The 12,942-nt window shown below is 52.5% G+C and overlaps 1 protein-coding gene across 1 annotated transcript in view; it reads left to right on the top strand.

The window, feature by feature from the left end:
- LOC135519877 (uncharacterized) overlaps positions 1–12,942 on the top strand; it is a 134,555-nt gene that overhangs the window by 99,516 nt on the left and 22,097 nt on the right. The window contains exons 40-47 of the mRNA XM_064945078.1: positions 1,231–1,349; positions 2,200–2,385; positions 2,711–2,801; positions 3,235–3,414; positions 6,556–6,816; positions 6,932–7,053; positions 7,276–7,385; positions 12,185–12,350. Coding sequence (XP_064801150.1) covers positions 1,231–1,349; positions 2,200–2,385; positions 2,711–2,801; positions 3,235–3,414; positions 6,556–6,816; positions 6,932–7,053; positions 7,276–7,385; positions 12,185–12,350 — 1,235 coding nt within the window. The remainder of the gene's footprint in view (positions 1–1,230; positions 1,350–2,199; positions 2,386–2,710; positions 2,802–3,234; positions 3,415–6,555; positions 6,817–6,931; positions 7,054–7,275; positions 7,386–12,184; positions 12,351–12,942) is intronic.

The raw sequence follows: 12,942 nt of genomic DNA, 5'->3' as shown, positions 1-12,942 counted from the left end.
GCTGACTGTTGGTATGACCTCCTGGGTGGTGCTGACTGTTGCTATGACCTCCTGTGGGGTGCTGACTGTTGGTATGACCTCCTGTGTGGTGCTGACTATTGATTTGACCTGTGTGGTGCTGACTGTTGGTATGACCTGGGTGGTGCTGACTGTTGGTATGACCTCCTGGATGTTGCTGACTGTTGGTATGACCTGGGTGGTGCTGACTGTTGGTATGACCTCCTGGGTGGTGCTGACTGTTGGTATGACCTCCTGTGTGGTGCTGACTGTTGCTATGACCTCCTGTGGGGTGCTGACTGTTGGTATGACCTCCTGTGTGGTGCTGACTGTTGCTATGACCTCCTGTGGGGTGCTGACTGTTGGTATGACCTCCTGGGTGGTGCTGACTGTTGGTATGACCTGTGTGGTGCTGACTGTTGGTATGACCTCCTGGGTGGTGCTGACTGTTGGTATGACCTCCTGTGTGGTGCTGACTGTTGCTATGACCTCCTGTGTGGTGCTGACTGTTGCTATGACCTCCTGTGCGGTGCTGACTGTTGGTATGACCTCCTGTGTGGTGCTGACTGTTGATATGACCTCCTGTGGGGTGCTGACTGTTGGTATGACCTCCTGGGTGGTGCTGACTGTTGGTATGACCTCCTGTGGGGTGCTGACTGTTGGTATCACCTCCTGTGTGGTGCTGACTGTTGGTATCACCTCCTGTGTGGTGCTGACTATTGGTATGACCTCCTGGATGTTGCTGACTGTTGGTATGACCTCCTGGGTGCTGCTGACTGTTGCTATGACCTCCTGTGTGGTGCTGACTATTCGTATGACCTCCTGGATGTTGCTGACTGTTGGTATGACCTCCTGGGTGGTGCTGACTGTTGGTATGACCTCCTGGATGGTGCTGACTGTTGGTATGACCTCCTGTGTGGTGCTGACTGTTGCTATGACCTCCTGGATGTTGCTGACTGTTGCTATGACCTCCTGTGGGGTGCTGACTGTTGGTATGACCTCCTGTGGGGTGCTGACTGTTGGTATGACCTCCTGTGGGGTGCTGACTGTTGGTATGACCTCCTGTGTGGTGCTGACTGTTGGTATGACCTCCTGGGTGGTGCTGACTGTTGATATGACCTCCTGTGTGGTGCTGACTGTTGCTATGACCTCCTGTGTGATGCTGACTGTTGGTATGACCTCCTGTGGGGTGCTGACTGTTGGTATGACCTCCTGTGTGGTGCTTGTCTACAGAACAGCGGTGGTGATGGCTGTTTCTCTGTGAGTCCTGTTGACCTGTGTCTGCGTGCCGGGGAGGAGCAAGGCATTGTGGTCTCGTTCACCTCTCAGGGCGGCAGGAAGAACCGAGAGAGGTACTTTTTTTATTTTTTTATTTTTTTTACACACTTCAGTGTTGTGACCGTCTAGCCTTGTGGAAAGCCTTCTACATTACTCAGTGCTCTGACCGTCTAGCCTTGTGGAAAGCCTTCTACATTACTCAGTGCTCTGACCGTCTAGCCTTGTAGAAAGCCTTCTACATTACTCAGTGCTCTGACCGTCTAGCCTTGTAGAAAGCCTTCTGCATTACTCAGTGCTCTGACCGTCTAGCCTTGTGGAAAGCCTTCTGCATTACTCAGTGCTCTGACCGTCTAGCCTTGTAGAAAGCCTTCTACATTACTCAGTGCGCTGAACATCTAGCCTTGTGGAAAGCCTTCTACATTACTCAGTGTTGTTAACATCTAGCCTTGTAGAAAGCCTTCTACATTACTCAGTGCTCTGACCATCTAGCCTTGTAGAAATCCTTCTACATTACTCAGTGTTGTGAACATCTAGCCTTGTAGAAAGCCTTCTACATTACTCAGTGTTGTGAACATCTAGCCTTGTAGAAAGCCTTCTACATTACTCAGTGCTCTGACCGTCTAGCCTTGTAGAAAGCCTTCTACATTACTCAGTGTTGTGAACATCTAGCCTTGTGGAAAGCCTTCTACATTACTCAGTGCTCTGACCGTCTAGCCTTGTAGAAAGTCTTCTACATGTACTTCAGAGTGTAATCTAACTGAGTAATCTTCTACATTACTCAGTGTTAGATTACACTCTGAAGTACATCTGTTGCTCTAGTATCCTTGTCCCGGCAGCTCAGACTTCTCCCTGGGTGGTTGTTCTGTGTCCTTGTGTTTTCATGATACTTCCTGTTCTGATGTTTCTCTGTGCTTGACCCTCCAGTGTTCTGACCATCCTGGTGCTGCCGTCTGGTCCTCAGTATGAGGTGGTTCTGAAGGGACAGGTGGTACCAGAGGAGGGGGTGAACCCTGCTGCCCCTGGTCCGGTCTCTGCCCTGGGCGTGGTGCCCCCCATCCTCTCCAACAAGCAGTTTGTGGCCTGGGGAGGGGTCACGCTGGGCAGGGCTGTGTAAGGAACATTTTATGAGACTCTTCCATGTTAGTCATAATGATTCATCCATACATAGTTGCTCCCGAGTGGCACAGCGGTCTAAGGCACTGCATCTTACTGCAAGATGCGTCACTACAGTCCCTGGTTCGATTCCAGGCTGTATCATACCCGGCCGTGATTGGGAGTCCCATAGGGCGGCGCACAATTGGCCCAGCGTTGTCCGGGTTTGGCCGTCGTTGTAAATAAGAATTTGTTCTTAACTGTCTTGCCCTGTTAAATCAAGGTTCAGTATATTTTGGCGGTGTTGTGGTGGAGCTCTAAATGTGGTCTTCTACCTGTACAGACAACAGAAGCTGGTTCTTCGTAATAACTCCCCCAACACAACACATCACCTGCGTCTGCTGATCCGAGGACAAGACCACAGCTGTTTCCAGGTAAGAACCAAACCTCCTTGACTTGTCCAGCTCCATGTGGCCTTCAGCTACTCTTCAGATATCAATCACAACAGCTCTGTGTCAGACTGCTCCATGTGTCCTTCAGCTACTCTTCAGATATCAATCACAACAGCTCTGTGTCAGACTGCTCCATGTGTCCTTCAGCTACTCTTCAGATATCAATCACAACAGCTCTGTGTCAGACTGCTCCATGTGTCCTTCAGCTACTCTTCAGATATCAATCACAACAGCTCTGTGTCAGACTGCTCCATGTGTCCTTCAGCTACTCTTCAGATATCAATCACAACAGCTCTGTGTCGGACTGCTTGCCTGGAGACTCCTGTGGTGTTTGAAGCCATTAGAGTGAACAGTCATGTCTCTCTCTCCATATGTGTCTGTCTCTCTCTCTATAAATGTAATATATCTCTCCCAGCTCCAGAGTAGTTTTGGACAGGAGGAGAGGTTGACCCGACACAGAGAGCTGTCCATCCGGCCCAGGGAGGATGTTGTTGTCCACCTGCTGTTTGCCCCAACCCGGGTGGCCTGCACCCTGTCCAAGCTGGAGATCAAACAGTCTGGAGTACGACCCTCACAGCCTGGCATCAAGTTCACAGTGAGGCCCTCTCTATCCTAACCATCCTGGTTCACTGTGAGGCCCTCTCTATCCTAACTATCCTGGTTCACTGTGAGGCCCTCTCTATCCTAACCATCCTGGTTCACTGTGAGGCCCTCTCTACCCTAACCATCCTGGGCCCTCTCTACCCTAACCATCCTGGTTCACTGTGAGGCCCTCTCTACCCTAACTATCCTGGTTCACTGTGAGGCCCTCTCTATCCTAACCATCCTGGTTCACTGTGAGGCCCTCTCTACCCTAACCATCCTGGTTCACAGTGAGGCCCTCTCTATCCTAACCATCCTGGTTCACTGTGAGGCCCTCTCTATCCTAACCATCCTGGTTCACTGTGAGGCCCTCTCTATCCTAACCATCCTGGTTCACTGTGAGGCCCTCTCTATCCTAACCATCCTGGTTCACTGTGAGGCCCTCTCTATCCTAACCATCCTGGTTCACTGTGAGGCCCTCTCTACCCTAACCATCCTGGTTCACTGTGAGGCCCTCTCTACCCTAACCATCCTGGTTCACTGTGAGGCCCTCTCTACCCTAACCATCCTGGTTCACTGTGAGGCCCTCTCTACCCTAGCCATCCTGGGCCCTCTCTACCCTAGCCATCCTGGTTCACTGTGAGGCCCTCTCTATCCTAACCATCCTGGTTCACTGTGAGGCCCTCTCTACCCTAGCCATCCTGGTTCACTGTGAGGCCCTCTCTACCCTAGCCATCCTGGGCCCTCTCTATCCTAACCATCCTGGTTCACTGTGAGGCCCTCTCTACCCTAACCATCCTGCTTCACTGTGAGAACCTTTCTACCCTAACCATCCTGGTTCACTGTGAGGCCCTCTCTATCCTAACCATCCTGGTTCACTGTGAGGCCCTCTCTACCCTAACCATCCTGGTTCACTGTGAGGCCCTCTCTACCCTAACCATCCTGGTTCACTGTGAGGCCCTCTCTACCCTAGCCATCCTGGGCCCTCTCTACCCTAACCATCCTGGTTCACTGTCTGGCCCACTCTACCCTAACCATCCTGGTTCACTGTCTGGCCCACTCTACCCTAACCATCCTGGTTCACTGTCTGGCCCACTCTACCCTAACCATCCTGGTTCACTGTCTGGCCCACTCTACCCTAACCATCCTGTAGACCAATGTTTCTTCATCCTGGGCCGTAGTTGTTGCCCTAACACTACACTCCTGATTCCACGAATCACAGGCTTGATGATGACGTGGTTATTTGAGTCCGGTGTGTAGTGCAAGACCAACAACAGAAACGTGAATATCTACGGGTTCCCAGGATCGAGCTACTTATTGAAGTGACCAGACTGGTTTTCAGTGGTGGTTTCTGATCTTAAAGGGACATTACACTTTTTAAAGTTTGTCTGTTTTCAGACTTCACAATGAGTCTGTGGTGATGTATGGGTTATGAGTCTGTGATGATGTATGGGTTATGAGTCTGATGTCTGGGTAATGAGTCTGTGGTGATGTATGGGTTATGAGTCTGTGGTGATGTATGGGTTATGAGTCTGTGGTGATGTATGGGTTATGAGTCTGTGATGATGTATGGGTTATGAGTCTGTGATGATGTATGGGTTATGAGTCTGTGATGATGTATGGGTTATGAGTCTGTGGTGATGTGGGGGTAATGAGTCTGTGATGTGTGGGTTATGAGTCTGTGATGTATGGGTTATGAGTCTGTGATGATGTATGGGTTATGAGTCTGTGGTGATGTATGGGTAATGAGTCTGTGATGTGTGGGTTATGAGTCTGTGATGTGTGGGTTATGAGTCTGTGATGTGTGGGTTATGAGTCTGTGATGTGTGGGTTATGAGTCTGTGATGATGTATGGGTTATGAGTCTGTGATGATGTGTGGGTAATGAGTCTGTGATGTGTGGGTTATGAGTCTGTGATGTGTGGGTTATGAGTCTGTGATGTGTGGGTTATGAGTCTGTGATGATGTATGGGTTATGAGTCTGTGATGATGTGTGGGTAATGAGTCTGTGATGTGTGGGTTATGAGTCTGTGATGTATGGGTTATGAGTCTGTGATGATGTATGGGTTATGAGTCTGTGGTGATGTATGGGTAATGAGTCTGTGATGTGTGGGTTATGAGTCTGTGATGTGTGGGTTATGAGTCTGTGATGTATGGGTTATGAGTCTGTGGTGATGTATGGGTAATGAGTCTGTGATGTGTGGGTAATGAGTCTGTGATGTGTGGGTTATGAGTCTGTGATGTGTGGGTTATGAGTCTGATGTATGGGTTATGAGTCTGTGATGATGTATGGGTTATGAGTCTGTGATGTGTGGGTTATGAGTCTGATGTATGGGTTATGAGTCTGTGATGATGTATGGGTTATGAGTCTGTGATGATGTATGGGTTATGAGTCTGTGATGATGTGTGGGTTATGAGTCTGTGATGTGTGGGTTATGAGTCTGTGATGATGTATGGGTTATGAGTCTGTGATGTGTGGGTTATGAGTCTGTGATGATGTATGGGTTATGAGTCTGTGATGATGTATGGGTTATGAGTCTGTGATGATGTATGGGTTATGAGTCTGTGGTGATGTGGGGGTTGTGTGAGTCTGACGTGGGGGTTGTGTGAGTTTGACGTGGGGGTTGTGTGAGTCTGACGTGGGGGTAGTGTGAGTCTGACGTGGGGGTAGTGTGAGTCTGACGTGGGGGTAGTGTGAGTCTGACGTGGGGGTAGTGTGAGTCTGACGTGGGGGTTGTGTGAGTCTGACGTGGGGGTTGTGTGAGTCTGACGTGGGGGTAGTGTGAGTCTGACGTGGGGGTTGTGTGAGTCTGACGTGGGGGTTGTGTGAGTCTGACGTGGGGGTTGTGTGAGTCTGACGTGGGGGTTGTGTGAGTCTGACGTGGGGGTTGTGTGAGTCTGACGTGGGGGTTGTGTGAGTCTGACGTGGGGGTTGTGTGAGTCTGACGTGGGGGTTGTGTGAGTCTGACGTGTGAGTCTGACGTGGGGGTCGTGTGAGTCTGACGTGGGGGTCGTGTGAGTCTGACGTGGGGGTAGTGTGAGTCTGACGTGGGGGTTGTGTGAGTCTGACGTGGGGGTAGTGTAGCTCTGGCTATATGCATCACATCTCAATAAATAGAGATACACAAACAGCCCTCTCTCTCTCGCCCCCCCAGATCCCCCTATCAGGCTATGGAGGGACCAGCAACATTATTCTGGAAGACCACAGGAAGCGTTCAGACGGCTACGCGGCTATGCTAATGGGGGTGGCAGCAGGCCAGGTCTCCAAGCTGTGTGTCTGTGTGAGAAACACTGGGTGCAGGGCTGCCTTCATTAAGGCTGTTCCCTACTCTGACCTACACACACGCTCTGTCATGGCCTCCTCGGACATCAGCCTCTCTCCGTCTCAGTTCGTCCTGAAGGAGAGGACACAGGAGGTAGGTCACATGACTTGTTGTGGTCAGAAAGGAGGTTCTGGTTTGATCTGGACTACCTGACTGGAGAGATGTTTCTATCATTAATAGTTGGTGTGAACTGGTTCTCTTTCTCCAGGTGATCACGGTTCTGATGAAGGTGACCCAGAGAGAGCAGACTCTGTGTCAGTCAGCTAATGCCGTCCTGGCCACAGTCTGTCTCTTCTGTGGAGACGAGGTCTCACGACAACAGTTCAGGAGGTGAGGACCTGTCCCTCTGTTTCTTACATGAGCTGTCATTAACCTGACATTTAAACATCCATCTTGTGAAGCAATAGCATTAAAGAGGCTTTGAGGAGGTTGATCCGGGCCGTCAGACAGAACCGTTTGGTCCACTACTGTCCGTTTCTGTTCTCCAGGCCCTCTAGTTTGATTTACAGCCCTGTAAGGAGACTGATTTCACCTCCGTCTCCCGTCCCCCAGGTTGCTGCAGTCGAAGCCTGATGCCGGCAGGAAGGTTCTGTCAGAGAACAGTTTGCTGAAAGAACTCCACTTCAACGAGAGGTTCCTGGGGGAGGAGCAGGTCCTGGAGGGTAAGGGTCATGGGTCCTTCTAGAACAGAGGTGGGGGGGGGGAGCAGGTCCTGGAGGGTAAGGGTCATGGGTCCTTCTAGAACAGAGGTGGGGGGGGGGAGCAGGTCCTGGAGGGTAAGGGTCATGGGTCCTTCTAGAACAGAGGTGGGGGGAGGAGCAGGTCCTGGAGGGTAAGGGTCATGGGTCTTTCTAGAACAGAGGTGGGGGGAGGAGCAGGTCCTGGAGGGTAAGGGTCATGGGTCCTTCTAGAACAGAGGTGGGGGGGGAGGAGCAGGTCCTGGAGGGTAAGGGTCATGGGTCCTTCTAGAACAGAGGTGGGGGGGGAGGAGCAGGTCCTGGAGGGTAAGGGTCATGGGTCCTTCTAGAACAGAGGTGGGGGGAGGAGCAGGTCCTGGAGGGTAAGGGCCATGGGTCCTTCTAGAACAGAGGTGGGGGGCGGAGCAGGTCCTGGAGGGTAAGGGTCATGGGTCCTTCTAGAACAGAGGTGGGGGGAGGAGCAGGTCCTGGAGGGTAAGGGTCATGGGTCCTTCTAGAACAGAGGTGGGGGGAGGAGCAGGTCCTGGAGGGTAAGGGTCATGGGTCCTTCTAGAACAGAGGTGGGGGGAGGAGCAGGTCCTGGAGGGTAAGGGTCATGGGTCTTTCTAGAACAGAGGTGGGGGGAGGAGCAGGTCCTGGAGGGTAAGGGTCATGGGTCCTTCTAGAACAGAGGTGGGGGGAGGAGCAGGTCCTGGAGGGTAAGGGTCATGGGTCCTTCTAGAACAGAGGTGGGGGGAGGAGCAGGTCCTGGAGGGTAAGGGTCATGGGTCCTTCTAGAACAGAGGTGGGGGGGAGGAGCAGGTCCTGGAGGGTAAGGGTCATGGGTCCTTCTAGAACAGAGGTGGGGGGGAGGAGCAGGTCCTGGAGGGTAAGGGTCATGGGTCCTTCTAGAACAGAGGTGGGGGGAGGAGCAGGTCCTGGAGGGTAAGGGTCATGGGTCCTTCTAGAACAGAGGTGGGGGGAGGAGCAGGTCCTGGAGGGTAAGGGTCATGGGTCCTTCTAGAACAGAGGTGGGGGGAGGAGCAGGTCCTGGAGGGTAAGGGTCATGGGTCCTTCTAGAACAGAGGTGGGGGGAGGAGCAGGTCCTGGAGGGTAAGGGTCATGGGTCCTTCTAGAACAGAGGTGGGGGGGGAGGAGCAGGTCCTGGAGGGTAAGGGTCATGGGTCCTTCTAGAACAGAGGTTCCTGGGGGAGGAGCAGGTCCTGGAGGGTAAGGGTCATGGGTCCTTCTAGAACAGAGGTGGGGGGGGAGGAGCAGGTCCTGGAGGGTAAGGGTCATGGGTCCTTCTAGAACAGAGGTGGGATCATGTTGCTGAGGTCGGAGCTGGGAGCTTGCGGTGTCTGATGCGTGTGGGATTTGTTAGTGACATTTTGCTGTCAGAATTGTTTGGCGAGCTACTCGTAGGTGGTCTGTGAGTTACTGGTAGATCAACCTGTTGGAGACCCCTGTTCTGTCCGCGAGGGCCCCTGTTCTGTCCGCGAGGGCCCCCTGTTCTGTCCGCGAGGGCCCCCTGTTCTGTCCGCGAGGGCCCCCTGTTCTGTCCGCGAGGGCCCCCTGTTCTGTCCGCGAGGGCCCCCTGTTCTGTCCGCGAGGGCCCCCTGTTCTGTCCGCGAGGGCCCCCTGTTCTGTCCGCGAGGGCCCCCTGTTCTGTCCGCGAGGGCCCCTGTTCTGTCCGCGAGGGCCCCCTGTTCTGTCCGCGAGGGCCCCCTGTTCTGTCCGCGAGGGCCCCCTGTTCTGTCCGCGAGGGCCCCCTGTTCTGTCCGCGAGGGCCCCCTGTTCTGTCCGCGAGGGCCCCTGTTCTGTCCGCGAGGGCCCCCTGTTCTGTCCGCGAGGGCCCCCTGTTCTGTCCGCGAGGGCCCCCTGTTCTGTCCGCGAGGGCCCCCTGTTCTGTCCGCGAGGGCCCCTGTTCTGTCCGCGAGGGCCCCCTGTTCTGTCCGCGAGGGCCCCCTGTTCTGTCCGCGAGGGCCCCCTGTTCTGTCCGCGAGGGCCCCCTGTTCTGTCCGCGAGGGCCCCTGTTCTGTCCGCGAGGGCCCCCTGTTCTGTCCGCGAGGGCCCCCTGTTCTGTCCGCGAGGGCCCCCTGTTCTGTCCGCGAGGGCCCCCTGTTCTGTCCGCGAGGGCCCCCTGTTCTGTCCGCGAGGGCCCCCTGTTCTGTCCGCGAGGGCCCCCTGTTCTGTCCGCGAGGGCCCCCTGTTCTGTCCGCGAGGGCCCCCTGTTCTGTCCGCGAGGGCCCCCTGTTCTGTCCGCGAGGGCCCCCTGTTCTGTCCGCGAGGGCCCCTGTTCTGTCCGCGAGGGCCCCCTGTTCTGTCCGCGAGGGCCCCTGTTCTGTCCGCGAGGGCCCCCTGTTCTGTCCGCGAGGGCCCCCTGTTCTGTCCGCGAGGGTTCCCGCTGTTCTGTCCGCGAGGGCCCCCCGCGAGGGCCCCCTGTTCTGTCCGCGAGGGCCCCCTGTTCTGTCCGCGAGGGCCCCTGTTCTGTCCGCGAGGGCCCCTGTTCTGTCCGCGAGGGCCCCTGTTCTGTCCGCGAGGGCCCCTGTTCTGTCCGCGAGGGCCCCCTGTTCTGTCCGCGAGGGCCCCCTGTTCTGTCCGCGAGGGCCCCCTGTTCTGTCCGCGAGGGCCCCTGTTCTGTCCGCGAGGGCCCCCTGTTCTGTCCGCGAGGGCCCCCTGTTCTGTCCGCGAGGGCCCCCTGTTCTGTCCGCGAGGGCCCCCTGTTCTGTCCGCGAGGGCCCCCTGTTCTGTCCGCGAGGGCCCCCTGTTCTGTCCGCGAGGGCCCCCTGTTCTGTCCGCGAGGGCCCCCTGTTCTGTCCGCGAGGGCCCCTGTTCTGTCCGCGAGGGCCCCCTGTTCTGTCCGCGAGGGCCCCCTGTTCTGTCCGCGAGGGCCCCCTGTTCTGTCCGCGAGGGCCCCCTGTTCTGTCCGCGAGGGCCCCCTGTTCTGTCCGCGAGGGCCCCCTGTTCTGTCCGCGAGGGCCCCCTGTTCTGTCCGCGAGGGCCCCCTGTTCTGTCCGCGAGGGCCCCTGTTCTGTCCGCGAGGGCCCCCTGTTCTGTCCGCGAGGGCCCCCTGTTCTGTCCGCGAGGGCCCCCGTTCTGTCCGCGAGGGCCCCCTGTTCTGTCCGCGAGGGCCCCTGTTCTGTCCGCGAGGGTACCAGTGAGGTTTTCCTACTCTGGACTACTTGTTATTCATAATTATCTGCAAAAACTAGTTTGATGTGGAAATGTATGTGTATTTATTTATATATTTCTTGTGAACAAACTCTAGTTATGGCAAGTCGTTGAGGACGTCTACTTTGTGAATGACACAAGTCATGTTTCCAACTATTGTTTACAGACAGATGATTTCACTGCATCACAATCCCAGTGGGTCAGAGGTTTACATACACTAAGTTGACTGTGCCTTTAAACAGCTTGGGAAATTCCAGAAAATGATGTCATGGCTTTAGAAGCTTCTGATAGGCTAATTGACATAATTTGAGTCAATTGGAGGTGCACCTGTGGATGTATTTCAAGGCCTACCTTCAAACTCTGTGCCTCTTTGCTTGACATCATGGGAAAATCAAAAGAAATCAGCAAAGACCAGAATTTTTGGGGGGACCAACACAAGTCTGGTTCATCCTTGGGAGCAATTTCCAAAAGCCTGAAGGTACCACGATCATCTGTACAAACAATAGTAGAGATGAACGTACTTTGGTGCGAAAAGTGCAAATCGATCTCAGAACAACAGCAAAGGACCTTGTGAAGATGCTGGAGGAAATTGGTACAAAAGTATCTATATCCACAGTAAAACAAGTCCTAATACAACATAACCTGAAAGGCCGCTCAGCAAGGAAGAAGCCCCTGCTCCAAAACCACCATAAAAAGCCAGACTACAGTTTGCAACTGTACATGAGGACAAAGATCATACTTTGGAGAAATGTCCTCTGGTCTGATGAAACAAAAATAGAACTGTTTGGCCATAATGACCATCGATATGTTTTTGGAAAAAGTGGTGGGCTTGAGAGCCGAAGAACACCATCCCAAATGTGAAGCACGGGGGTGGCAGCATCGTGTTGTGGGGGTGCTTTTCTGCAGGAGGGACTGGTTCACATTACAAAATAGATGGCATCATGAGAAGTAAAATGTGTATTTATTGAAACAACATCTCAAGACATGTCAGGAAGTTAAGCTTGGTCACAAATGGGTCTTCCAAATGTTCAAGGACCTCAAACATACTTCCACAGTTGTGGCAAAATGGCTTCAGGACAACAAAGTCAAGGTATTGGAGTGGCCATCACAAAGCCCTGACCTCAATCGGATAGAATATTTGTTGGCAGAACTGAAAAAGTGTGTGCGAGCCAGGAGACCTACAAACCTGACTCAGTTCCACCAGCTCTGTCAGGAGGAATGGGCAAAAATCACCCAACTTATTGTGGGAAGCTTGTGGAAGGCTACCTGAAACATTTGACCCAAGTTAAATAATTGAAAGGCGATGCTACCAAACACTAATTGAGTGTATGTAAACTTCTGAACCACTGGGAATGTGATGAAAGAAATAAAAACTGAAATAAACCATTCTCTCTACTATTATTCTGACATTTCACATTCTTAAAATAGTGGTGATCCTAACTGACCTAAGACAGATTTTTTTGCTAGGATTAAATGTCAGGAATTATGGAAAAACTGAGTTTAAATGTATTTGGCTAAGGTGTATGTACACTTCTGACATCAACTGTGTGTGTGTGTGTTGACTTGACTCACTATGTTCAGCTCATGATTTCCCATGCTGTTGTCTCCAGCCTACGACCTGCCCCAGAGCCCCAACCAGGCCCAGTTGTTCTATGGGAACCTGCGTAAGGTGGTGTTGTCAGTGCTGGGCAGCACAGAGACCTTGGACTCTGGAAGGACTGACCCCCATGTCCAGCCCCCCCAAGCTGTCACCAGGAGAGGCTCAGAGGCTGACAGGTACTGGGACTGAATGTCATACCTTTAGGAAAGAACGTAATCACACGAATGTTTTCATCTCATTTGGTTTCTAGAGTGTTTCTCTGCTTAGAACATACAGGCTGTTAATGGTTATGTAACGTTGTAGTAATGTTTTCATCTAACACCTCATTTAATGGTTATATAATGTTGTAGTGGTGGTGGTAATGGTTATGTAACGTTGTAGTGGTGTTAATAGTTATATAATGTTGCAGTGGTGTAAATGGTTATATAATGTTGTAGTAGTGGTGTTAATGGTTATGTAATGTTGTAGTGGTGTTAATGGTTATATAATGTTGTAGTGGTGGTGTTAATGGTTATATAGTGTTGTAGTAGTGGTGTTAATGGTTATGTAATGTTGTAGTGGTGTTAATGGTTATATAATGTTGTAGTGGTGGTGTTAATGGTTATATAATGTTGTGGTAGTGGTGTTAATGGTTATATAACTTAAATGTAAATGTAAATAACGTTGTAGTAGTGGTGTTAATGGTTATATAATGTAGTGGTGGTGTTAATGGTTATATAACGTTGTAGTAGTGGTGTTAATGGTTATATAATGTTGTAGTGGTGGTGT

Source organism: Oncorhynchus masou, chromosome 29 (genome assembly GCF_036934945.1).
Source record: "Oncorhynchus masou masou isolate Uvic2021 chromosome 29, UVic_Omas_1.1, whole genome shotgun sequence".
NCBI classification, from domain to species: Eukaryota; Metazoa; Chordata; class Actinopteri; order Salmoniformes; family Salmonidae; genus Oncorhynchus; species Oncorhynchus masou.
Note: the sequence above shows the minus strand (reverse complement) of the source record. Positions and strands in the feature narration are given on the sequence as shown.